We start from the raw sequence: 25,954 nt of genomic DNA on the forward strand, positions 1-25,954 counted from the left end.
AATAAGGATAAAAGGTTTATTTAACGAAAGTTTATTCCTTAGATTCAAGGTGAAAATGGGGGTCAAAGATATGGTGGGTAAAGTTTCATGCTCAAACTTATTTTAAAAAATCTATACGAAAAATCATTTGAGACGTGTTTCACAGTTTACGCAGAATCCAAACTTCCTCGGTAAAAACTACGATTCTAAGAATTTTTGGTGAAGTTTTGTCCGATTTGCTTTAAACTTATTTTCAAAGCTCTACATAAGAACTGAATGAATACGTGTTTCAGCGATTTGGGAAATTCCACCCACAACAGTGGTCAATTAGCGAAAAACGGTTTTAATGAAAAGTTTTTGAAAACAACCTAACGTTCTTGGGTGTCAAATACGGAAAAAGATTTAAGCGCAAGATTCTCACAGCTTAAAGATTCTCACATTTAAATTTTTACCACAAAATGTTTCACGGGCAAGGTCTAGAAATACCTGCTAGTATTATTTTAAAAGCCGATTCCGACATTCATGTTTTTAAATTTTGGAAATAATCGTATAATTTATATATTTTATCTTTTCTCAACTGTGTTTAACTATAGGTGTTTGAAAACGTTGATTTTCTGTTTGTTTTGGGTCGTACTCTTAAAATTCGGCCCGCAGGGTACAAACAAGAAAAGACTAGATATTAGTTAGTTTCAGGAAACTTATTTTTCTTATTCATTTGACCTCAAAATCATTTAAAATTGGTCAACAAATTGGATATCCATAAAATTCTGAATTTTGAAATTCGCTATGAAATATTTTATTATCAGATTATTTAAGTTTTTCTTGTACATATTAATATATAAATTGATATCAGTGCTGTTGAGATTGAGGCAACAATGGGTATAATGAAAATTGTAACTTTAATTATTTCACATACTCAGATTACACTTTATATAGGTGAAATAAGTTAAATAAATATTAGTAGTGCAGCTACAAGGAATGAATCAAGTAAACTCTTGACTTTAAATTGTGTACAAATCGATTGAATTAAATTCGAATGAACCGTTCAATGAAAGCGTCGATCGATTTATATAAATATAATAAATTACATAAAAATGTTATCATATTATTGTATTTATACCTAATTACCGGTTGTTGGCTTTATTTTTAGCTTAATTTTATCTTTCTGATTTACTGCTTGTACACAGAATTTTAAAAAATCTTAAACATGAAATTAGCGAATCTTGGGTGCACATTGGCATGAGGATTCCATATAACGTCCATCAGACGCCATTCAATTGTTTATTTCCGCAGCTCAGTCCTTAATAGTCATTGTTCCGCATTCTATCATTTTCATTTATCTGCAACGCAAAATTGGTTAACATGTATTTACATATATATATGCATATATATATATATATATATATTTATGAAGATTTTTAGAGATTTTTTAGATTAATGCATACTTTTGGTAAATCCCTGGATGTGGACAGTTCAGTTCTAAATCGCACGTCACTTTTTATTTGCTCTGTATTGAAATCCCGCTTATTTAACCTTGTCTTAGTTGAATGGCTGTGCGAATGTTCGTCCCGTCGATTGTTAGACCCATGACGTATACCAAAATGATTTTCTCTATCATTTTGTACATTTTCACTTTCCTTCGACACATAATCCCCGCTTATTGTTCGCTGACAATCGAAACCCCGTCTATAGTCGCTATAGCTGCTGTTATAGTTTCCGGATCCTGTGACACTTTTGTGGACCGAATTCCGATCGCGGAAGTTACTGCCACCGCCGAGAAAATTCTTTTGAGTCATATTAATCGTTAAGCTACGACTGTCTCGCACATCTCTTTCCCTTACCCTATCGTCGTTTTCACGGACATAATGTCGGTTAACTGGTACTTGAGTTTGGCTAATGGCATCTGTTACATTAATTGTTGGTCGCTTAGACGAAACTTCCTCTTCCTGTTTCTTTTCATAATGGGAAAAATCATCGAAAATGGATGTTGAATGCCTATATGAGTGAAGTATCTGTAACACCTCTATGCCTTTCGTGTTTGGTATCTCCTGTGTATCTCTTGAATGCGTCACTGATTTATTGTCATTGTTTTCGAGTCGAATATGTCGAAGCTTTCCATTAGGCACGTCTTTCACATATATCCATTTAACTTTGAACTTTCCCTTCCATTTGTCTTGAGACCAAACGCTGGATGTAGAGTTATAATCCACCGATGTCATCATTTGTGCCATTCCACAAAAATGGCCAGAGCCATTTACCGAAAAGAAAAGCAAAATATGGCCGCCTCCTTTATGTCGTTCCTTAAAAGCGTCATCCAAGCGCTTATTGCCGTGATCTGTGGAACACCAAATCTCATATTTTATACTGCGATGAATGTCATCTTCCGAATAAGATTTTATGACAAAAAATCTAAACAAAAAAAATAGCATTTATTATTAATTTGATTATATTGCATTCTAAGTTATTTACCGTGCGGCTGTTGCTTTATCTAAATCAATTTCTGAAGGGTTATAATTATTCTTGTCTTTCAACTCGTCCAATAATATTTGCGGGTCAGCAGTGACCTCTGCAGCTATAGACGCACTTTGTGCAACAAGGGGACTATTTTCATCACGACATTCGTACTTAAAGTTTTTGTCATAATCGCTGCGAGCAAAATTTCCTTTGCGTTCGTTAAATCGATTTTGAGGGCCGGTAGGGGTGGTTCGTCGGATAGCTTGCACAGAGGTTACGCTAGCCTGTCGTGATTCTTGTTGGTGAGCTAGATGCTGTGCAACCCAGTTTTTGCGGTGTTGACCGTTCGGAGAAGGTTTAGCGCTTCCAAAATTACTGTTACTGGCCAATCTGAGGCAATCATCCTTTTCAGATCGTGTACCCGGCGGTGGTTCTTCGCTAGTAGATACAGAAAAATTATGTTCCGAACAGGATAATTCAATTGGTAAAGGCGGGGATGGTACTGGCGGTGGATTACTGTTTGGCAATTCCCATACATTAACATCTAAATTATGTTTTCCCGGTACCATTGGAGGTGGTGGCATGCCGGGACCCTTCTTTTTATGGCTAGAAGCAGTATATGTAGTCTGCGTGTGCAAATAAGGCAAGATAATAGTTATAATATTGACATCAATAAGTATTTAATTTACTTACTTTCGAAGTTAGTTTTGCTGGCTGCGAAGCTATAGATGCCCATGTTGTCTTTTTTGGTGCGACACTTACTACGTGTATCTTGATTTCATCTACAGATTTGCATGTGCGATTGTCCAATTTAGAGGGCCCATTTTCATTTGGAGTATTCTGCATATATACATTAATAATTATGATATTAATTCTGTTTTACGTGTTTATTGTAATACCAAATAAATGTCAAATATTTGTTAACAATAACTTGTTACGTGTCGATATGTACGAAATAATAATTTGTACAACTAATTATTATAATTTTTTTATGAGGTTTTAATATATCAGGAATCAAATATTGTGCAACGGAGAAGTTGACTTAATTGAGTTTTTGGCTCTTTACTCTTACAGAGGGAATTATATCGATAGAAGGTTCATGTTATAATGTGAAGATCCACGCTGATAAGATTTAGCTCCTATTTTAGTAGCATTTGGAAATATTATTAAAATAATTATAATATCTTAAAGAACAAACGAGTTATTTCTTAGATGTTTTTATTTGCTTTTCAATAGGAGATTTATTTGAATTGTAAAAGTGATACGGATTTGCCTATATGGACTTGACTATTCTTTAAGCATTATTGCAAGAATCATAAAATCACTACATACCCGAACAGAAGGCGTAGAACTTTCCGTTAAAAGTCGTCTTGAACTCCAGGCATTTATCTGGCTATCGTCACGCTTTGAATTGTATGAACCTGAATTTCCATATTTTTTCTTTGTATCTGGGAAGTGTGAAATTAGAGAATTTTGTTGGCTCATTTATTATTTAATTTTTGAAAAATGCATTGTTCAACCATGTCGACTATCTTTTATAGTTTTTTGAAAGTATGTATATAGTTGCATAGAAACGTAATATAAATATATAAACTTACAAACAGCAATAAATGAGCACTTTTAAGCAGCTTCGTATTTCAAGCGTAAAGCAACGAGAAGATTTCAGCGTTCCTAAAAGATACTACTCTCTGTGCATTTACACTAGGGCATCGCACTGTGTTAGCTTGGCCCTCTAACTTAACAGCCGTTCATTTTTTTTTACATTTTATAGATGGGGTGTATACAATAGTGGTATTTCTGAAATTTTATAGATAAATAGGTACCAGCCAGCCTTGCCTGTGGCAAACATTTTACATATTACTTTTCACCCAGTTTCCGCCCGTCGAAAATTAAATTCTGCACGTACTTTATTAAATTCCACATCTATTTAAGTCCATCAAAGAAAGAACCATAAAATGGAATCACGTTTTCCGCCCATGTTAGTCTTGTAGTGATGATTTTGAGGCCGCAAATAAAACTTTTGTTTATTAAACATTTGACCCGCATTTTATATCCAAGCGCGGTGGATATCGCGAGAAGCGTGTTTAATAAATTTTAACAGAGATATTTGCTGTAAACAGTGAACATTAATGTAAACTTTCAAAAGTCAATAGCTACAACATTTAGTGTTGTAAAGCAATAGTAATATAAGCTTTATATAAGTAAAAAAGCCAAGTTGGGTACTAAGAAAAGAAGGCAAGGTGACACCGACTGATGAAATAAAGAAAAACGATTAAATAAAAATAAAGGGGTTTACAAATCAGACGTGGGGTTTGCCTAAAAGTACGCTGATTTATGCTATACGCCGATATCATCAAGATGACTAAATTAGAGCTCAAGCAACAGATTGCGGTAAAAGGATTCCTGTGTGCAACGAAGCGTTTATTTACCAGTTGCGTACTCTGATGAGATCAGTAATTGCCGAGACATTTGGGACATGCAGGTCTACTTTTGGAGCAGTTACATGATAACGTCGTCCAAGAACAGCCTGCAAAGTTGCTTGAGGATGAACCCGGCCATGTGAGCCCTCTAATGCCTAGTGCGAATGTTACAAGTTCAGAAGTGAATGTGTGCACTGCTCGTTAAAATCTTTCAGAGCTGGCGGCAAGTGTTATGGAACTGAAAAGCGAAGTTAAGGCATCCGATTGACGTCGCCGTGTAGATATCAACGATGTCGAGTCCACCGTGCCATTTTTTCTGGAGATGACCATTTGTCCATTCACATATCCTGGACACTTGCCAGCCGGCTATTACGCGGCTCAGCCAAGGATTATATGATGTACGAACAGACGAAAACTTGGAAGGAGCTAAGCGATTCTCCAATTAATGTATTAAGCTTTGCGTTGTCCAATCACCAAGTTTTAAATCGTTTGCTAAGCCGCTCGATTGGAAAAGGAGAATCACTTTTGAGCTATTTCATTACCATGCGAAACATTGCTCAGCAAGGAAAATTTGAGGAAGCAGACGTAGTCAAGTATATAGATGGACTTGGAGACCGTTCCGGAAAAGCCGCTCCGTTGTATTATTGCACTTCGTTAAACGAGCTGCGATAAAAATTGATGCGATACCAGGCTGTGCATCTTGATAATGCTAAAAAGCGATTTCAGGCGTCTGTTGCAGTCCGCGTGCCTAGTGACGCCACTATGAGTGCACTCCGTGAGACCAGATGTCACATCTACCGTCAAATGGGGTATCTGAACAAGGATTGCGTGCGTCCCAAAAGACTGGAAGGAGGCTGCTGCAATTGTTTTGAAATCGGCAAACCTTACAAGTTGCCATGGGTACCTATTATGATGAGAAGGACGCAAACGGTAACTCATTTCAGGGTGCTTGCAACCATTTTGTTATTCCTAGAGCGAGTAGGACTACTGAGAGTGGCAGCCGAACGCCGGCCTTGAAAGCGGAACGTTCAGTATGAAGCCGCATCTCGCTCAGCGGACAACGTCGCTGCGGCTGGTGGTTTTTCTTATTATATGTATGTTAGTTTTAAATCCTTACAGCCCAAAAACAAATGTGTGTATGCATGTGCAGAGTTTGCCTCGCTCTCACTCATTGCTTTGCGCACTTGTGTGCATATCATTCTTCCTGTATAGCTTTTCAAAAAAACCCGATATCTAAAAACATACACATATTTGTGTTGTGTGGATGTACAATCAAGTAGATCACGGCGTTTTTCGCGAGCCAGAGATTTTTTCTTCAAATGTGTGGCTTTTGTGCATGTGGTAGCAGAAGACACACAAATTCAAATACTCTATCATGTATTTCTGTATGAATAATATATATTATGTACTATAACTATTTTGTTTGCTTTCGGGACCTAAGAATCTAAGTCGTATTTCTGCAAATCCCAAAACTTCAAATCTTGTCAAATTCGCGTCGGACAGGCAGGCAACCAACAGGCACAAAAACGCAGATGCTTCTCTGGGCATAACAAAATGGTAAATTTATCGTGTTTCGATTATTTCGATGTTTGACGTATCTATACATTGTGTGGTTAGTGGTATAACCATGAAATTAGCTTCAAAAAGAGCAGATTTCCACCGAAACGAATCTTAGGATATAATGCTGAAGGAATTTTACCGAATATTGAACATTAAGGTTATTCAGGATTACCCAGAACCATGTTCGTAATTGCAGGCCATTGCACTTGTGCTTAGGTTTATTTTCATATTTTTGCAAGTTTGTCACTAACTTTTGTCGTATCACGAATTCCCATGTAAGAGCAGGAGAGATTCGTTTGTCACTGAGATTAACATTTAATCCCAGCTTTAAAACAGTTGAATACCAATGCCAGTTCATATAGTTTTGACACGGTATTGATGCAGCGACAGTCTTTCTAATCTAGAAAGGACACGGCAGCCTAGTCTTGTTAACATGGCTTTGAGCTAGAGACCCTAGCCATAATCTATGCATAACGTTGATTCTATGTGCATCTTTATGATTGTTATCGATTGCAACTCTCTAGTTTAAACTTTGTCAGGTCGCCCGATGGTCATTAGAGTTAGCAGCTTAAAACTTTTCGATAACCCACCGACCTGAATATAACCCACGTAGACACTCTAAGTAAACAAACTGAATTGCTGAAAAATGCCACTGAGAAGACCATCGACTCGTGTATAATGCCGTCTGATCGTAAAATTGAGAATAACTATGACCTGTGTGAATTTCTAGAACATTCCGAGAACCTGTGTTATGCCCTAGCGAACATATATTGCGTGAGAAACTAGAGAAAGGTTATGTTGCTGATTTTGAGTTAGTTGATAGTATTGTGTATATGAGAAATACGGATGAAAAATGTTGGCTGAATGTGTGCCAATGAACTGAAAAGAAAATACTAGTTACCCTTAGACAAAATAGAGACATATGTATATTCGAAACTGCTTACCCTGTAGTCTTCATTCCGTCCCGATAACAGTTCACTACAGAACAGTACACAGCATACAAAAAAGCCAGTTCCGTTTGATACACTTCATATTGACTATTTGGAATATTGACTATTTAAGAATCTACATGTCCATTTTGGTGACTCTAGCTCTTATATCATAGACCAAATTAACGAGATTTGCTAAAAAAACAGGATTTTGATATCGATTTTCTTCGATTGCTTGAGACGAGACGATTTATCGATTATCGGGAACAAACTTTGCGCGGGCACTATTTCAAGTCTCTAGCTCTTATAAGTTCTGAGATTGTGGCGTTCATACTTACGAACGGACGGACATGGCTGGATCGACTCGGCTTTTGATGCTAATCAACAATTTATATAATTTATGGAGTCGGAGATGCTTCCTTTTGCCGGTTACAAAAATTTTCACAAGTGCATTATTCCCTTTTAAGTAAAAAGTTTTTACCCATTTTTAATGGGTTCAGGGTACAAAAATGAAATAAAAACAAGTAAGAGGTTCTAGTCGGGACTAGAACCTGAACCATGAACCCTCTTATTCCAACACCAAATGCAGCTCAGGCTACGCGCTCGTTTGCTTTAGTAGTACTATAGATAAATTAAAAAAAAAGTTCCCTTGGCGGGTTCGAACTCGCAACTGACCGCATTACTTGCTGCCGCCTCTACGCAACAGCCACACCAGCCAAAAAAAACAAAAGCTTCCTCGGTAGGGTTCGAACTCGTAACTGACCGCGCTACTTTCCGACGCCTCTAATCAGACTCAGACTCAGACTCTCTCAAGAGAGAGTTCTCAGTTTAGAGTGATTGACTTGTTTTACTTGTGCTACAAGATTTTTATATATTTTTGCGCTTAAATCCTGCTTTTTATTTCCAAATTTTGCATTATTTGTGCTTTATTTAAAAAGCTTTTATAACTTGTGCAAAGTGTTATCTATTGTGCAGCGTAACTCGGCGTCAGTTCCGTATTGTTGTTATTGCCTGTTTTGATTATTTTGCTTTGGTGCTCCCCTGTGCATACACTTGTTTGTGCGTGTGTTCGCTGCTGCATATTTCTGCTTGTGCACCGCGCTCTCGCAAATTTTTGCTGTTGCTTTTCGCTCCAAACAATTTGTTTGTGTACGATAGTTATTTTTTGAGCGTTTACTTGCTCTATTTTTGTGCACCGTGTTTCGTTTTACCCTGCGCTCTCGCAACTTCTGCTTATCTTTTAACGCTGGTAGAAATTATGTCGTGCTGTAAGAAACCTTGCACGTTCAAGCAGGCTGATGATTCTGCATTGCCGCAATTTGTTAATTGCTGGCTGTGTGAGAATATAATGCATGCTAAATGTGCAGGTCTCACTGGGCGTAATTGCGACAAGATCGCTGCAACTGCCAAGTAGGGCTGCGGCGGCTTGCGTTGGTCGTGCCCAGAATGCATCGACAAGCAAATTGATTTCTCCAGAATGTATAATTCTGTGAGAAATCAATTCTTAAAACCAAATAACGTGGCTAAGCAGCTCTCGACTGCTCTCTTAACTGTTGTTGCCCCTCGTAGGCAAGTTTTTGTATCTCGACATTCGTCTGACACCACCTCTGAGTCATTGGCAGCCTATATTGCTAGCAAATCTTCTGCTAGCGTGTCAATTACCAAATTTAATTTCTCCACTCCTCGTGAAATATCATCATTCAAAATAAATGTTTCACATGATATGTTCCCAATCATTTGTGATCCCAAATTTTGGCCACCACACATGATTGTTTACGAGTTCAAGCCAAAAAAGCGTAACCAGCCTGTCACCCTTCCAGTCCCTTCAATACAGGGTACCATTTCTGCACAAAAAAACTAACTTCTTCTTCTGACCAAGTCTCTATTCATTATCAGAATGTCAGAGGTCTCATTTCAAAACTTAAAAATCTTTTCATGGCCAGCACTTACTTCGATTCGGATATAATCGCATTTTCAGAAACATGGTTAAATTCAACCATATCTGATTTTGAGGTTTTTTCGAATAATTTTATTTTGCATAGAAATGATCGGCCGACTCAAGGGGTTGGGGTATTAATTGCCGTTAAAGCCACTCTCCAGTCAGAACTTTTCTGTTTTAGTACGCCTACTGACGCTGAGATTGTCTCAGTCAAGGTGTCTTTTCCTACACGGAATATTTATATTACATATATACATTATGTTCTTCCTTCTTCTGATATTCAAGTTTATATGAAACATATTTCTTGTATTAAAGAAGTTTCTTCACACGTGCGTGATAATGACCTATTTATTGTGTTGGGTGATTTTAATTTACCGAACATCTGTTGGTCACTTTTCACTGCCGAAAATTATCTAGTGCCCTCAGCACAGCATGACTTTATAGATTGCATGCTTGACCTTTTGTTTGTTTCAAATCAATTCAATTTCTAATCATTTGAATAGAACACTTGATTGTATTTGTTAACGACTACCTTATTTCTAATGTGTCTAGGTCCTCTCCTTTATCTCTTCCTGAGGATGTATATCATCCTACTTTAGAGGTTGCAATGTTCAATTGTAATCCTCTCATTTCCAATAAGCCAATAAGTTAAGCCAATAAGCCCCGCCATTGCTTTCGCAAAGGAAATTGTTCATTGCTGAATCAGCTTATTTATGCAACCGATTGGTCTTTCTTATATGACTCGGTTGACATGAATACTGCTATTAACTTTTTTTATAACACCCTAAACTCCCTCTTAGATATGTGTATTCCCAAGTCAATTCCTTCGACTACTTCTTCAAAGCCACCTTGGTTTACTTCCAGATTATCAAATCTAAAAAATATAAAATCTAAATATTTTAAAAAGTTTAATAAGTCTGGATCGTGTACAGACTTGGCTAAATATTCCATTGCCAAGTCGAACTTCTTTCTTCTGAATTCTCAATGCTATAAGAATTATCTAACTCGTTGCAAAAGGCAATTTGCCCTAAGTCCGAGACAGTTTTACAATTTTGTAAGCTTGAAGCGTAAATCTTCAAGTTTGCCATCTTCTTTTTCTCTCGGGATGGAGAAAGCTAGCAATGACTCTGTTTCTGCTAACCTCTTTGCTAATTTTTTCTAATCAACCTACTCTTCAGTCTGTCCTAATAATAATTCTTACCCTTATACTATTACTTCCTCTAGTTCTATACCTCCTCCTATTATTTCCCATTCCTCTCTCCTTTTAGCTTTAAATCTTTAAAATCTTCTTTCTCTCCTGGGCCTGACAATATTCCTAGTTGTCTACTCAAGGAGTGTAGTTCTTCATTTGTTTATCCATTGCTAAGGCTTGTTAATCTATCCCTTGAATCTTCTGTCTTTCCATCTCTTTGGAAAGAATCTTATATCATTCCTCTCCACAAGAAAGGTGGAAAGTCTGATATACAAAATTATAGGGGCATTGCAAAACTGTCCGCTATTCCTAAATTATTTGAAAAAATTATCACTTCGAATTTGCAGCATTTCTGCAAATCAGTTGTTTCCCCTGTTCAACGTGGATTCGTAAAGAATCGGTCAACTACGACCAATCTGCTTGAGTTTACCTCCTTGGTAAATGATGCTTTCCTTTCGAAAATGCAAACTGATGTCATTTACACTGACTTCAGTAAGGCGTTTGACTCTGTGCACCATGACATTTTACTTTTTAAACTTGACCGAATAGGTTTCCCTCCGTCTCTATTGCTTTGGATTAGTTCTTATTTAAAAGGTAGGACCCAAAGAGTAATGCTGAGGCTGACTACCTCTAAACAGGTTCACGTTACTTCTGGTGTTCCTCAAGGTAGTCATCTTAGACCTTTACTCTTTACTCTTTTTATTAATGATCTTCCCTCTGGTATATCCCATGCCCGTGTACTCATGTATGCGGAGGACGTGAAACTTATTCTATCATACACTAATCCCCTACATCATTCTCGCCTTCAAGACGATTTGAACGCTATGCAACTTTGGTGTTCGGCCAATCAATTGCATCTGAATTGTTCAAAGTGTATGTTTATGACATTTAATCGTACTACACCTTATCTTGTCAGTTATACAATCGACAATACTCCATTGCAACGTATACTAACAGTTAAGGATCTAGGCGTTCTTTTTGACTCTAAACTCTGCTTCAATCTTCACATAGATACCATCGTTAATGAGGCAAAAGGTGTGCTTGGATTCCTTAAACGATGGTCTAAAGAGTTTAACGATCCTTTTATAACGAAACTTCTGTACATCTCTCTTGTTCGTCCTATCCTTGAATACTGCTCTTGTATCTGGTCTCCGCAGTATAACAATAGCCAGGACCGTATTGAATCTGTTCAGAAGCAATTTCTACTTTTTGCCTTACGATGTTTAAACTGGGACTCCAATCTTTGGTTACCACCGCATTCCAGCAGGCTTCTTCTACTTTATGTTCCCTCTTTAGCCAACTGTGGGATATAACATTCAGGATATCTTCGGGAATTCACTGACCGTTCCTAGCTATAAGAAGGGGTACACCTTGTCGGACACTCACACTTTATCCCAACGGGTCGGTGATTTCAACTTAACAGTCTATAGCGTATTTCAAATTTAATTACTTTTTCCATACTTTTTTTTCTGCCTCCTTTCTAACCTATTTACATTCGTTTTTTAACCTATTTACATTCTAAAAAAATATAGTTATTGAAGATTATTTTAATTTTTATATAAGAAAGCTTTTTCACTTCTTCTTAGCGTAGACTTTAATAACATCCCCGACACGTCCTGATTAAGATTTAGTTTTTAATTTTGTTATTTGAATGTAATAAATTCTTAGGTTAACACTTGTTTTGTCGATGATTAGTAATAAATAAAAATATTTAAAATACATAGGCTCCATCGGTTTCTGACTTATTCAGCTATCGATGATTTGAACTACATCTGTACGGGCAGCAAGAGGACCTAAATTCGGAATATAAAGTGGCTAGCTCTCTTTGATATCATCAACGTGGCCATAATGATGGACAGGGTAAACAAATAATATGTACTTTACCTTAACTCTCATTCAAATATATATATATGCGTACATGCAGAATATAATATCAATTATTTTTTATTTAATTTAATTTTTAGTTTAGGATAGCTAAGCGTGAGAAGTCAATTAATCTGTCACTTTTCTTAATGTGAAAATGAAATAAAATGAACTGTTTATAATACATTTCCAAAAACAGATTAGGATTTTCGAAAAACGCCAAAATTACCCCAACATTATGGAACACAAAATTGATGAAGGCGAAGAAGTCAAAATTGGAATTATTGGAGAATCTGGCCTCGATACACCAATTGTACTAAGCGATAGAAGGGAATGTGCTGTATGTACGCCATTCGGCAAACCTTCAGATATTATAATTGAGGGAAAAATTGAAGATGTCAACTGTGCCCTTTTATCGCGAAATGGACGACTTCATGACATAATGCCTTCTAATATTAATTACAGAGCTAATATTTGGGCCATGCGTAAGTTGGGATGCACACATATCTTAGTTACACACACCGTCAGCTCGCTGCGAGAAAATATTAATCCTGGAGACGTTATTGTTCCACACGATTTTATTGACATTACAACAAAACGTGCTCAAACATTTTATGACGGCGCTATAGGCAGTCCTTTTGGCGTATGTCACCTTCCCATGTATCCTGCATTTTGCGAACGTACGCGTTTTCACCTCTTGAAAGCAGCCAATGAGCTGCACCTCCCCATACACTCTAAAGGAACTGTAATCACATTAGAGGGACCACGATATTCTACTGTTTCAGAAAACAACCTGTACCGTAATTGGGGAGCTGACCTCTTGAGCATGACATTATGTCCAGAAGCAGTATTAGCCAAGGAAGCCGGTATTCTTTACGCCTCTTTGAGTTTCGTGACCAATAAAGAGTGTTGGTGCACTAACCAGCCAATAGCAACTACGCACGAAATAATATATACATTCAAAAAGCAGGTTGAAAAAGTTCAAAGAGTTCTAATTAATGCTATAAAAGGTATTACACAGGAGGACTGGACAGAGGATATATTAAGAGCTAAGGTAAATTTTACTAAAGATATGTACAGCTTTATTCTTATTGAATCATACTTTGCAGATTTTGGTGTGCAGTAATTTTTCGAACCGCAATGAATTGATATAAGCAAATTACAACCCTTAAAATTTATAAATATATTATGATAATATTATTGTTCAGTTATTGCCTTCTACCTCAAAAAAATTTGCATACACTCATACTATATCTTTAGTTGATTCTAACCGACTTCACAATACTTAAGACAAAGTTAAATACTAAGATAAGAAACGCCCGTATATATGCGACTACTAACCATACAATGCATAGATATGTCAAACAGCAGAAAAATCGAAACACGATAAATCGCAACGCGTCAGCCCTATGAGTGCCTGCATCGGCCTCAAAAGCCGAACGTTCAGTATGAAGCCGCATCTCGCTCAGCCCACAAATTTGCTGCGGCTGATGCTTTTTCTTAATATATGTATGTTAGTTTTAAATCCTTACAGCCCAAAAACAAATGTGTGTATGCATGTGCAGAGTTTGCCTCGCTCTCACTTATTGCTTTGCGCACTTGTGTGCATCTCTTTCTCCCTGCATAGATTCTCAAAAAACCCCGAGATCTACAAACATATGTACATATGTTTGTGTTGTTTTGATATGCGCACAAGTAGATCACGGCGTTTTTCGCGAGCCAGAGATTTTTTCTTCAATTGTGTGCCATTTCTGCCGTTGGTAGCAAAAGGCACACACATTCAAATGCTCTATCTTGTATTTCTTCGTCCAGTCAGGCATAATGAGAAGAATCTAATTTATTTATATTTAATAAAATGCTTAAATGACCCAAATGAAATATTTACAGTTTATATTCTAATTTTTTTGTTTACTGTAGGGACCTATTTTGATTAAAATAAAATAAAAATCTAAGTAGTATTCCTGCAAGGGTAATTCATCGTCGGCTTGTCGAAAAATTAAAAAAAAAGTCCAGAAATTGAAGTTGTTCAATTTTTGCGACTTGCTACTAGTGCACACGCACACTCTTTTAAGGGTTTGGCCTGTTCATGTGCAAAACTCCTATTTTCCATGCTTGTTGTAAGGGTATGGGTACCTGAACGTTGGCATGTGTGCATGAGAACTTTTTGGCCCTGCCAAGCACACACACTTTTCTAAATGGATGGAAGCATTTATGCGTTTGTGTGCCTGCTGGTTGCCTGCCTATTCGATGTAAATTTGACAAGATTTGAATTTCGAGCTCCACGCAGACTATAACTGTGTCTTGATTCAATTCCATATTGGCGGAATAAACCGAGGAGTTCCAAAACCTGTAGATAAGGCAGGAATCACATCATTATCTTAATTTGTGCCCAACCGTACGTACGCAACGAGGGAACACCACTTCTATTACTTAACGACGTTGACAGTACCAACCAAGTTCCGAAGAAAGACATACCCCTTTTTTTTCAGAACCATCAAACCATGTAAGTAACCTCCTGGTTAAAGAGACCCCAATAACAAACTCAAAAGTGGTAATTGAAGTTTGCCACAAATTATTAAACGAAACGTGTTTAAATAAAAATAAATTCAAAGTAACGTGCAATAAGTGCTGCCGCATAAATATTAGCATTAAAAGTCGCGACACTTTCCTCACCTATTGTAAGCTGCAGCGATTAAAGCGCTTGCCCAACAGAGCATACAGCTCAGACAAGGTTATTGTCTCAGGTCTCAGATATGTTTTTGATAGAGACATACCAGAAGATTGTTACACAACCCTGGTGTAGAGTGCCACGAACTTTGAGGCAAACAAGAAGACTAAGTTGCTTGGAGACAAGGAGCAACGGACGCCTTCGAAGTGTTTGAGCCATACAACGGCAGCTCAAGACACAATGAGGCAGTAGTGCTCAACTTTAAGGCCATAATCGTTAGACTAAATTCTATTACGCCGATAAGAGGACTCTAAGAACACTCCAACAGGACCTAGACAATGTTAGGCAAGGCGACATGCCCCTGATGGAGTATTATGATGAGGTCGAGAAGAGGCTTACCCTTGACACAAATAAAATAGTGATGACCCACGAGGCAGCTGCTGCCGAAATCCTAAACGCACATTACGAGCTCCGCAAAGTTCAGCGAAGAAGAGCATCAGAAATTCGAGGTCACATTTTTTTTTTGGACGCGCCCGGTGAAGACGATATAGTGGTCCCGGATTCTGTGAGAGCAGAATTCAAAAAAATGATTTTGAACCGTATCAAAGCATTTTCCACTTTTAGTGAGTTGTTACCTTTCAACACGTCAGTCGTTGCAAGAATCCGTACCGAGGACAACATCCCGGTCTATTCGAAATTATCCCCCACACCATTTGGGTAGCCGATTTCGTTAACAATGAAATTAAAGAACTATATATCACCCACAATAACCACTTGGGTTCTTGATAAAAAAGTTGCGATAATTTGGGTAACAGGAACAAGCGTTTGGTAATTGACTTCCGCAAGTTAAACGCGCGATCTATCGCAGATCGATATTCTATGCCATGTATCCCTATGATATTGGCCAATCTAGGGATGTCTAAATACTTCACCTAGCGGAACTAGTTCGTGAGAAGACTTCTCTCTTCGTAAATGGTGGGAAATATGAATTTTGCCGACTGCCGTTTGGTGTAGAGAACGCGGGCAGTATATTCCAAAGAGCGATTGAAGATGTCCTCCATGAACAACTTGGCAAAACATGCTATGTTTACATAGACGATGTCATCATTTTCTCAGAAAATGAATCTGACCACGTCAAACACATTGACTGGGTTTTAAAGAGCCTTTGTGTCGCCAAGGAGAAAACTCACTTTTTTAAAAAAGTTTGGAATATTTGGGGTTCATGGTACCTAGGGGCGGCAAAAAAACCGACCTCGAAAAGGTAAAAGCGATGCAAGAGTTTGTAGAACCTGACAGCTTGTTGTCACTTAGAAAATTTTTAAAACTAGCTAGGTACTACAGATGTTTCATTAAGGATTTCGCAGCAATTGCAAGGCCTCTCACAGAGTTCACCAAAGGTGAAAATGGTTCTGTCAGTAAGTATATGTCTAGACAAGTCTCAAGTTTGGGTATTGCAAGAACATAGTTAATGACGTTACCGACAAGACCGAACAGAGGGAAATAGTAACGACAGAGCAGCTCAGATAAACGTCAAACAGGTACTGTGCAACTATTTTTTTCCTAAAATGTCTAAGCTGGCCTTTGAAGTTGTTGCAAACTGTAAGATTGGCCAAGTATGGCATATAACCGAAAAAACAGGAGTTAGGAGTGACTCCAATTCGCGGGGGAAAAGCTGCACATAAATATTTTTTCAATGGACATAAAGCAATTTTAACTTTCATTGAGAAATATTCCAAATTTGCTATTATCCAACCAAGAGTATCTCGAACTATAGCCGACGTCAAAATGCCATTCATCCAATTCCAAATTTGCTATTATCCAACCAAAGGTATCTCGGACGATAGCCGACGTCAAAATGCCATTCATCCAGATTTTAAATACCTTTCCCAGGACAAAAACCATATACTGTGACAACAAGCGTCATTCAATTCGGAACCAATAACTTCATTGTTAAAAAATCAGATTGGTATAGATATATTTATAGTACATCTAACGGACAGGTAGAGCGTTTTCATAGCACCCTGATAGAAATCGCTAGATGCCTCAAGATGGAAAGAAAGGATATGAGCTTAGAAAAATATTTTCTTTGTATTTAGTATAAGAGAAGCAATAAAGCAACAAGCTATAACTGTTTCTTGATTCAATACTATATAAGCGGGATAAACCGAGGAGTTGCAAAGCCTCTAGATAAGGCAGGACACACTTCATTATCCTAATTTGTATATCTCAAGAAGACAACAGCATTAAAATTGTGTCTTAATTTATTGGGTTGTTTCAATTGATTTATTTATTTCATTATAACTAAGGGATGGAGGCGGGCTAGCGATAGCTATAAAATGAAAAATACTATATATATAATACTGAAGAAAAATGTTGTGACTCTAGCTTTCAAGCCCAAGAGATTTGCTAAAAAGAAAGCATTTCGATATTTATTTTTATCAATTTCTTGGAAATAGGAGCAAGGTATCGATTATCGAAATCGGACGAACGAACAAACAGACGATAGCTAGGTTGCTGTTACATATACCAACATATTCGATGGGTTCAAGGTTTCTGTTTAATGTTTTAAATAAACAAATATGTGCGTGAAGTTTCGTGCATAAATTAATTTCTTTAAGAAAAATCATTTGAGACCTTTTTCAAACTTTTCGCAGAGTCTCAGCTTCCTCGTTGATCTATTGGGCGAAGTTGTAAGTTTTGCCCGATTTGCTTCAAACTTATTTTCAAAGCTCTACATAAGAACTTAACGAATACGTGTTTCAGCTGTTTTGGAAATTCTACCCGCAGTATGGTTGATCATCTGATCGGCTTCATAATCATTTTCAGAGATCATTGTGAAAATTTTGGATGATAAATGCGGGTTAATGGTTTTAGGGGGGCGTAGTTTTAAAAATCCGTCCGATCGGCCTCAATTTTATTTTCAAAGCATTAATAAATTAATAGTGTTTCAGGATTTAGGTTTTTACTGATTGCTTGCAAACTAGGAAAGCTATCGATTATCGGAAACAAACTGTACTGCGCGGGAACTGGGAGCACCTACGTTTTAAACTTCAAGTCTCTAGCTCTGATAGGTTCTAAGATCCTTGCGTTCATACATACGGACATACGTTCATCCGGACAGACATGGATAGATCGACTCGGCTATTGATGATGATCAGGAATATATTAAATATATGGGATTAGAGATGCTTCCTGCTGCCTGTTACATACATTTACAAAAAACTATTATACTCGTTTTACCCATTTTCAAGGTATAAAGTGTCTGGAAGTTAAATAAAGCATTTTCCATTAAAATAAAGATTAAATCTAACAACAAAGAACGGTTATATTAGGCACCCCGAAGAATTAATACTCTTGTACTCCTTTCGGCTTTGCAGATATGTTGGAATATTAAAGCTCGTAAATACTGAGTTCGGTAAAAATATCTTGAAAACAGAATATTTTATATACAAAAACTTATTTTACGACCTATTCTTCCTGTGGAGCTTTTTAATAAAGAAGTAGTAGTATATAGTGCATAAGTTTGGTCAAGATATCTTGAAACAGTTTTTACCTACTTTTCGACCAAACTTTAGTATGATAGCTATATGATAGGTGGTCCGATCCAACAGAAAAACTGACCTATGCAAAGTTTCAAGCTTAAAACTGATACGACTAGTTTGCATAGAAATAGAAAGACGGACGGAAGCACATCGCTATATCATGTCGGCTGTTAATACTGATCAATAATATATGTATATACACTATAGGGTCGCAGATGTTAATTGCGGTACACATTTCATGACTTTTGTCATAATATCCTCTACTAAAAAAATTATTCAATTGATATTTGTGGTATTTAGAACTATGAAGTCACCTAAGAATTGACTTATATTAGGGAGAACGGGGTGAGATTTCAAAAAATGAAATATTTTTAACGTATATACAGTATAAACTAAAGTCCAAATTTGCTGTCTCTAGCTCTTGGCCGGAAAGATAGACGTGGATCGACTAATCTCTTCGTCTTAATGAATTTTGACTGACTGACCAAATATTCATTATACATAATGAGTAGAGGGAATGTTGAATGTTAAAAACGAAGGTCCGTTGCAATGAATATACGGAAGTAGAATTCCTAACCATATGCTACAAGTAAAATTTCATAAAGATCTTTGGAAGGGAATTTGAGCGCGAAACTTCACGCATAAAATCTTTTATTATATAAAACTTCATGGTTCGTATATACGAAAAGAAAGAAGGACTCGGTTATATCGACTCGGCCATTGATGCTGACCGTGATTATATACACTTTATGGGATCGAAAATGTTTCCTTATGTTACATACATTTGCACAAAAACACTGAACCCATGGAATATGTATGTATATGTAACAGGTAGGTAAAGACATCTGCGACCCTGTACAGTACATATATTATTGACAAACATTATTAAGCAAGGCAATCTAGCGATTGTCTGTCTGTTCGTTCGTCCGTATGTATCAACACGTCGATCTCGGAAACTAAAATATTGACACCAAATTTTGAAAGTAAGTTTTCAATTAGAGATAACTTGCCCTGCTCCCGTGAAATCGGTCAATATCGTTATCGAAATCCTGTTTTATGAGTATATGTCGGAGCTAATAAGAGCTTATTCGTATTTAGACTCTCGTATAGCATACACAGCTCCAGAATATTTCACATTATGAACCACCCCCACTTCCATCTAAAAATTGAAAAAAAAATAAGTTATTTTTAAATTAATTGTCTGGTATTTACAAACATTTAGTTGTCATATGTATACCCTACAAACAAAAGCATTTCCCATAATGTGGGGCTGAGAAAAGAAGCAGCTCATTCGCAGCGAAACTATAGAATGAAAGATACTTGATACATACATATATACTATTCAAGAAGATTCAAGTCAAATTTGGTGATTCTAAGACCTAAGAGATTTGCTCAAAAAATAGGATTTCGATATAGATTTTCCCCGATTGCTTAGAAACGGGGCATGTTATCGATAATCGGAAACAAACTCGCGCGGGCACTAGGATCACCTACGTTCCAAATTTATCTAGATCTTATAGGATCTGCGATCCTTGCGTTCATACATACGGACCAACAGACAGACGGACATGGCTAGATCGACTCGGCTATTGATGCTGCACAAATACATTATACCCTTTTTACCCATTTTCAATGGGTTCAGACGATAAAAACCTGTATTTACCAAAAATGTTAATTTCGAATATTTGAGATATTCAAAAGTTTTCAGCATACTTTATACTAGCGGGTATTGCCTGGTCTTGCCCGTGGCACCTATAAAAGAAATTGTCTCATGATGGTAAACAAAAAAATTTCATGCAAGCGTTTTTTCCGATTTTTCCATACTTGCGGTTGGAACTTCCCGAAACCCCGTCGTAACGTGCACCGTCATCTCATAAGGTAGCTACAAGGAAAATTTCAGCTTCCTAGTTGCGCGGTGATCAGTCAGTCAGTCAGTTAGTCAGTCAGTTAGTTAGTCAGTCAGGACAAAAATGTTCTAACATTAATTCAAAATAAAATAACAGTGTTTCTCAAAAATTGTTATATTTATTTTAAGCAACTATATATTCCAAAAGCAGAAAAAGCCTTCAACGTCTAAGGGAAGAAGGCATTAAAAAATAACAATTACATTTGGCTTTTGTAGAAAACATTAAAGAAAATTTAAATTGGTTATTTTAGATTCATTTCCTTTGATGGTCGATACAATGTCTGCGAAAAAGATCCGCAAAGCATTTTCGGTAAAAAAAAAGTTAATAAATCCAACAAGAAAATTAAAGCTCGTAAATGTTGAATTTGGTAAAAGTATCTTGAAAAAATTAATATTTTTCCAAACAAAAATGTATTTTAGGACCTATCCTTCCTATAGAGCTATATAATATAGTAGTAGTAGTATATAATGGTTTGGTCAAAACATCTCGATAGAAAAAATTAAACTTTAATCATACAAGAACTTAAGTTTTGATGATCGTATGGCAGCTATATAATATTGTGTTTCGATGTTGATAGGATTCTGCATATATGTAAGGATCATATTAAAACTAATAAGTGCCGCGTTTGGTCAAAATATTGTTAACAGTATTTCTACATGAACCTACTTTTCGACCAAACATTTGTAAGACAGCTATAGAAGATAGGTGGTCTGATCCGGCCAGTTCCGATATATACCGCCCGCAACAGAAAGACGAACCTACGCTAAGTTTCAAGACGATAGCTTTAAATCTGAAAGACTAGTTTGCATAGAAACAGACAGACGGACGGAAGCATGGCTATATCAACTGATACTAATGCCAAAGACAATATAAACACTAAGATGAGTAACGCACATACATTTGAATGCGATGCGAAATTTTTAGCCTGTTCTCTAAAAGTCAAACGAACAAATGCCGAAGTCGCGGCTTGCTGATGCTGACACGAGCAATGAAGTTAGTCGCCAGCCTGCCTTCAGCAAAGCTGGTCGATGGTGCTTTGCGTCGCTTCGTTTTCGAAATACATTGAGCGAAATAGTTTTCAACTTACGATCGACTCATAGTACTTTTGCTATATCCATGAAATGAATTCTTAAGAATAAAATAATTAAAAAATATAGATTTTCTACCGAGCCAACTTCAGCACGCAAAATGCATTGATATGTCAACACAAAACTGGAATAGGTTAGGATCAGCGCTAGAAAACTAGCAAAATTTGTTTCTCTGCCAGCTTAAGCTAGACCTGTGAATAACAACACATTAAAATATACTATTATGGATGTATATTCACACACATACAAAAATAATTGCTTGCGCGACCCTCATAGAGCCAAAGCTGAGGGTACATTCTATTTTTAGCTTTTCGCTCTTTCGGCTGTGAGAGCGCAATGATACAGATTTCGTTTGCGTTCTCAATTTTCAAAAAATCAAGCTGAATAGAAGCATTTTATTGTATGGCGTTACTCATCTTAGTGTTTATATTGTCTTTGCTAATACTGATCAAGAATATATGTATATACATAAAGGGGCCGCAGATGTAAAATGCACATTTCATGACAAAATAATAATACCATCAAGAATGGTCTAAGAATAATAATAGTTACTTCAAATATAATAATCAAGAAAATAATAAAATGAACATTTTCAATTGAAACTTGTGGTATTTAAGCACTTAAAAAAGCATTCATTACATTTGTTACGAATCTATATATATTATACTAGCGGTGTTATAAACGTGTTATAAAATCAATGTTTTCAAAAGGCTTTGAAAATGATTTTGAAATCAAACAACTTTAATGCAAATCGGCCAAAACTTATAATTCACCAAAAAATCTTTGAAATGCATTCTCCACCGAAGGAGTTTAGATTTTTCGAAAAATGTGAAACACGTCTCAAATGATATTTTTGATTGATCTTTGGAAATAAATTTGAACACAAAACGTCATCCACCAAATCTTCGACCCCCATTTGCACCAAGGAGGGATGGATTTTTCAAAAAGTGTGAAACACCCCTCAAATTAATTTGAACATAGACTTTTGAAAATGAGTTTGGGGCCGATCGGATGGTTAACAAAAAACTTTCATACAACCTTTTTCCGCCAATTTACCACTGTTGCGGGTGGAATTTCCCAAATCGCTGAAATACGTATTCATTAAGCTCTTATGTAGAGCTTTGAAAATAAGATTGAAGCAAATCGGACACAACTTAAAAATTCGCACAAAAAATCTTTGAGTCGCATTCCACCCGAAAAAGTTTGGATTCTGCGAAAAGTGTGAAACATGTCTCAAATAATTTTTCCTATAGATCTTTGGAAACGAACTTGAGCGCGAAACGTCACCCACCAAATCTTTGACCTCCATTTCCACCGAGGAACGGATTTTTCGAAAAGTGTGAAACACCCCTTAAATGAATTTGAACAAAAGTCTTTGAAAATAAGTTTGGGGCCGATCGGATTGTAAACAAAAAACTTTCATACCACCGTTTTCCGCATATTTATCACTGTTGCGGGTGGAATTTCCCAAATTGCTGAAATACGTATTTATTAAGTTCTTATGTAGATCTTTGAAAATAAGTTTGAAGCAAATCGGACACAACTTAAAACTTCGCCCAAAAAATCTTTAAATCGCATTCCGCCCCGAAGGAGTTTGAATTCTGCGAAAAGTGTGAAATCGTGATCAACGCACAGCCGATACCGTAAGAGCTAGGAAGCTGAAAAGTTCCATGTAGTTACCTTATGTGATGAAAGTGCACGTTAACACGGGGTTTCGCAAAATTCCATCTGCAAGTGTGGAAAAATCAGGAAAAACGTTTGTATGAAACTTTTTTGTTTACCATCCGATCGGCCTCAAACTTATTTTCAAAGATGTTCGTTCAAATTCATTTGAGGTGTGTATCATACTTTTCGAAAAACGCATTCCTCCTTGGTGGAAATGGAGCTTAAAGATTTGGTGGGTGACGTTTCGCGCTGAACTTCATTTCTAAGGATCTATATGAAAAATCATTTGAGACGTGTTTCACATTTTTCGCAAAATCAAAGCTTCTTTGGGAAAAAGTGCGATTCAAAGATTTTTTGGTGAAGCTTTACATTTTGTACGATTTGCATCAAACTTATTTTCAAAACTCTACATAAAAAATTAATGAATACGTATTTCAGCGATTTAAAAAATTCCACCCGCTACTGTAGAAATCCGGCGGAACAAATTAACTTAACTTTTTAGTTTATTATCGGTTTCAAACTCATTATGAAAGATCTTTATCAGAACTTATTTGACACGCCTTCGCAAAGTAAACCAGTATTGGATCGAATTTGCGGGTCTGTAAACGCAAGTTTTTTATTCGGCCCCAAGACTCTTATCACAAGACTAACAAGGCGGAAACCTCTGATTACAACATTTGGTTCTTTAATCGATGCACTTTAAACATATTTTTAAATAGAAGTGGAGTTCAAAATGGAACGCGTAGATTTCAATTTTCCACGGGCGTCTACTTAGTGGAAAGGAAATATGTAAAAATTGTAGCACGTTCCACGGGCAAGCCCGGGCAATACCCGCTAGTACAACTATAGTCACCCAAAGGTCACACAACAATTTACTCATAATTTTAAAAGGGAACTCAAGAGTGCAGGCTTGAATTCGTCAATTCAGGTTCCATGCTTGAAAGTCGTCAAAGTCCATAAATCTATGAAAAAAATGCAAGGAAATCTCGCGAGTGACCACCTGCCATGTCAATTCAGTGCTGCTTCGGGGGTCGACGGTGTTGCTGGAAATTCCATAATTGAAAAACTTAAATATTTGCAGTTCGATCTCAATCAAATTTTATGGGCTTGAATATGGACCCTAATAAGTTTGTACACGTTTAGGGAGAACGTGGTGAGTTAAAAAAAAAAGAAAAGGTTTTTAACCGGTTTATTAGAACATATACCCTAAATTCCAATTTTGGGGTATCTATGCTGTTTCAAACCCTTGCTTCTAATCCGATATTGATCGATGTTGAATACGAGTGGATATACTGTTGATGTCATTTCCTAGTTGGACAAATTTATACAAACAGACAGGCAAGAATCGACTAAGCTCTTCGTCTTAATGACTTTTTATATTCGTTACCACAAATCCATAATACATAATGGATGTAGTGTTGAATGTTGAAAACGACGTTGTGTACCCATGAATACTCGGAAGTAGACTTGCCTATTAAATGCCACATATAAAATGCCTTACATTATGCATATTTTTACACATTTTTGTAGTGTGTAAACGTAAATTGTATTAATTAGTTGCCAGTATTGCTAGTACATACCATGGTTGTGAGATGTTCTACGTCCTTTCCCCGCATTACTCAATGATAAACGGTTATTCTCTTTTACATTAAATGGCGGAAATTGAAATTGCATTGAGCTTTGAATTCCTGTAATATTTGGATTATAGCAAAGAGTATAGTTAAATTTAAAATGTATTTAATTTAACGCTACCAGAGCTATCATCGTTGGCTGGAGAAGATAGATTTTCATAGAAGGCCTCATCAACTTGTTGGCTCCATGGTATATTACGCTCCTCGACAGATTTAGCTAGTGAATGCATTGTTTCACCGTTAACAATAATAAGTAAAAGACAAACATAAGCTTGAATGTTGCATATATAGATCTTAGACAAAAGGTGGGGATATTTAAAGCAAATATTAATACACTTATATACATTGGCACATATATATGTGTGTATGTTTATCTATGTGGAATTATATATTTATATATTGAATAACTAGAGAAGTGCGGATTACTCTTTACATGTACCTGCAGTTCCGGATAATTTCTGAAAGAAGAAGATTCATTACTTTGTTTCTAGCGGATTTAAATTGAAAATAATATATACATATGTGAATTCAAATATATATAAATAAACATGTTTGTTTAGAATTTTAGAAATTTTCTGTGAGCCTTTTAATATATAATGAACCACACATGTATATTTTATAGGCATACATACATAAATGTCTGTATGTATAAATGCTATTACCTGATCCACGCCTGACATTTGCTGCCGAATTCAGCTTTCGTTGTTAGCTGCAAATATTGAGCATTTTAATAAAGATTGCTATAAAAAATTTGCATATGTCTCACCAAAAAAATAATAAATAAACACAACTGAGGTAAAACTTGCTGTCAAAACGCTTCAGTAATTTATAGTCTGTATTTTCCACACATAGAACTCACTCTTTACAAACATACATGTAAATCACACACATACACACAAACACACAAATACACACTTGGGCATAGTATTACCCATCAGAAGCCGGTATTTTATTCAGCGCCGTTGCAAGTTGCATGAGGGTTGTCATGTTCTACACAAAATGATGGCAGCGAAAAACGGTAAATTTATTCATAATAATTGCCTGTATGGTTGTAAACAACAAATATAAAAAAAAAATATAAAAAAAACTTAAATTTACAAAAAGCCGTTGTTATCGA

General features: G+C 36.5%; 2 protein-coding genes across 5 annotated transcripts; one reads left to right on the forward strand and one right to left on the reverse strand.

Annotated features, from left to right (window-relative positions):
* Positions 1-1,023: 1,023 nt before the first annotated feature.
* On the reverse strand, positions 1,024-25,754 carry Ythdf (YTH domain-containing family protein). Of its 4 annotated transcripts, XM_064690916.1 has the most exons (10): positions 25,604-25,754; positions 25,500-25,546; positions 25,277-25,295; positions 24,959-25,054; positions 24,787-24,894; positions 3,766-3,881; positions 3,127-3,273; positions 2,449-3,059; positions 1,425-2,388; positions 1,024-1,319 (listed from the first exon to the last, which is right to left on the reverse strand). In XM_064690916.1, the coding sequence occupies exons 2-10, from the start codon at positions 25,515-25,517 to the stop codon at positions 1,281-1,283; spliced, it is 2,118 nt and encodes a 705-aa protein (XP_064546986.1). In that variant the 5' UTR covers positions 25,518-25,546; positions 25,604-25,754; the 3' UTR covers positions 1,024-1,280. The 4 variants fall into 4 exon arrangements, with proteins under 4 accessions (XP_064546986.1, XP_064546989.1, XP_064546987.1 ...); XM_064690919.1 differs by lacking the exon at positions 25,604-25,754 and having other exon boundaries at positions 24,959-25,130; positions 25,500-25,541; XM_064690917.1 differs by lacking the exons at positions 24,787-24,894; positions 24,959-25,054.
* On the forward strand, positions 12,479-13,589 carry LOC135434359 (purine nucleoside phosphorylase). The gene is made up of 2 exons (XM_064690920.1): positions 12,479-13,390; positions 13,446-13,589. Exons 1-2 carry the CDS (start codon positions 12,575-12,577, stop codon positions 13,488-13,490), a joined length of 861 nt encoding a protein of 286 aa, XP_064546990.1. The 5' UTR covers positions 12,479-12,574; the 3' UTR covers positions 13,491-13,589.
* Positions 25,755-25,954: the final 200 nt, after the last annotated feature.

This window comes from Drosophila montana, unplaced genomic scaffold, assembly GCF_035044405.1.
Source record: "Drosophila montana isolate Dmon_TW-CO22-7 unplaced genomic scaffold, ASM3504440v1 contig_329_1, whole genome shotgun sequence".
NCBI classification, from domain to species: Eukaryota; Metazoa; Arthropoda; class Insecta; order Diptera; family Drosophilidae; genus Drosophila; species Drosophila montana.

What these genes read in the sequence shown, in the direction of transcription:
- Ythdf (XM_064690916.1), bottom strand. An exon ending in AGCCAACGATGATAGCTCTG is followed by an intron (nt 24,895 to 24,958) that starts GTAGCGTTAAAT and finishes CAAATATTACAG; the next exon opens with GAATTCAAAGCTCAATGCAA. An exon ending in GTTCTACGCCTTCTGTTCGG is followed by an intron (nt 3,274 to 3,765) that starts GTATGTAGTGAT and finishes GTATATATGCAG; the next exon opens with AATACTCCAAATGAAAATGG.
- LOC135434359 (XM_064690920.1), top strand. Translation starts at nt 12,575, where the DNA reads ATGGAACACAAAATTGATGAAGGCGAAGAAGTCAAAATTGGAATTATT. An exon ending in AGGATATATTAAGAGCTAAG is followed by an intron (nt 13,391 to 13,445) that starts GTAAATTTTACT and finishes CATACTTTGCAG; the next exon opens with ATTTTGGTGTGCAGTAATTT.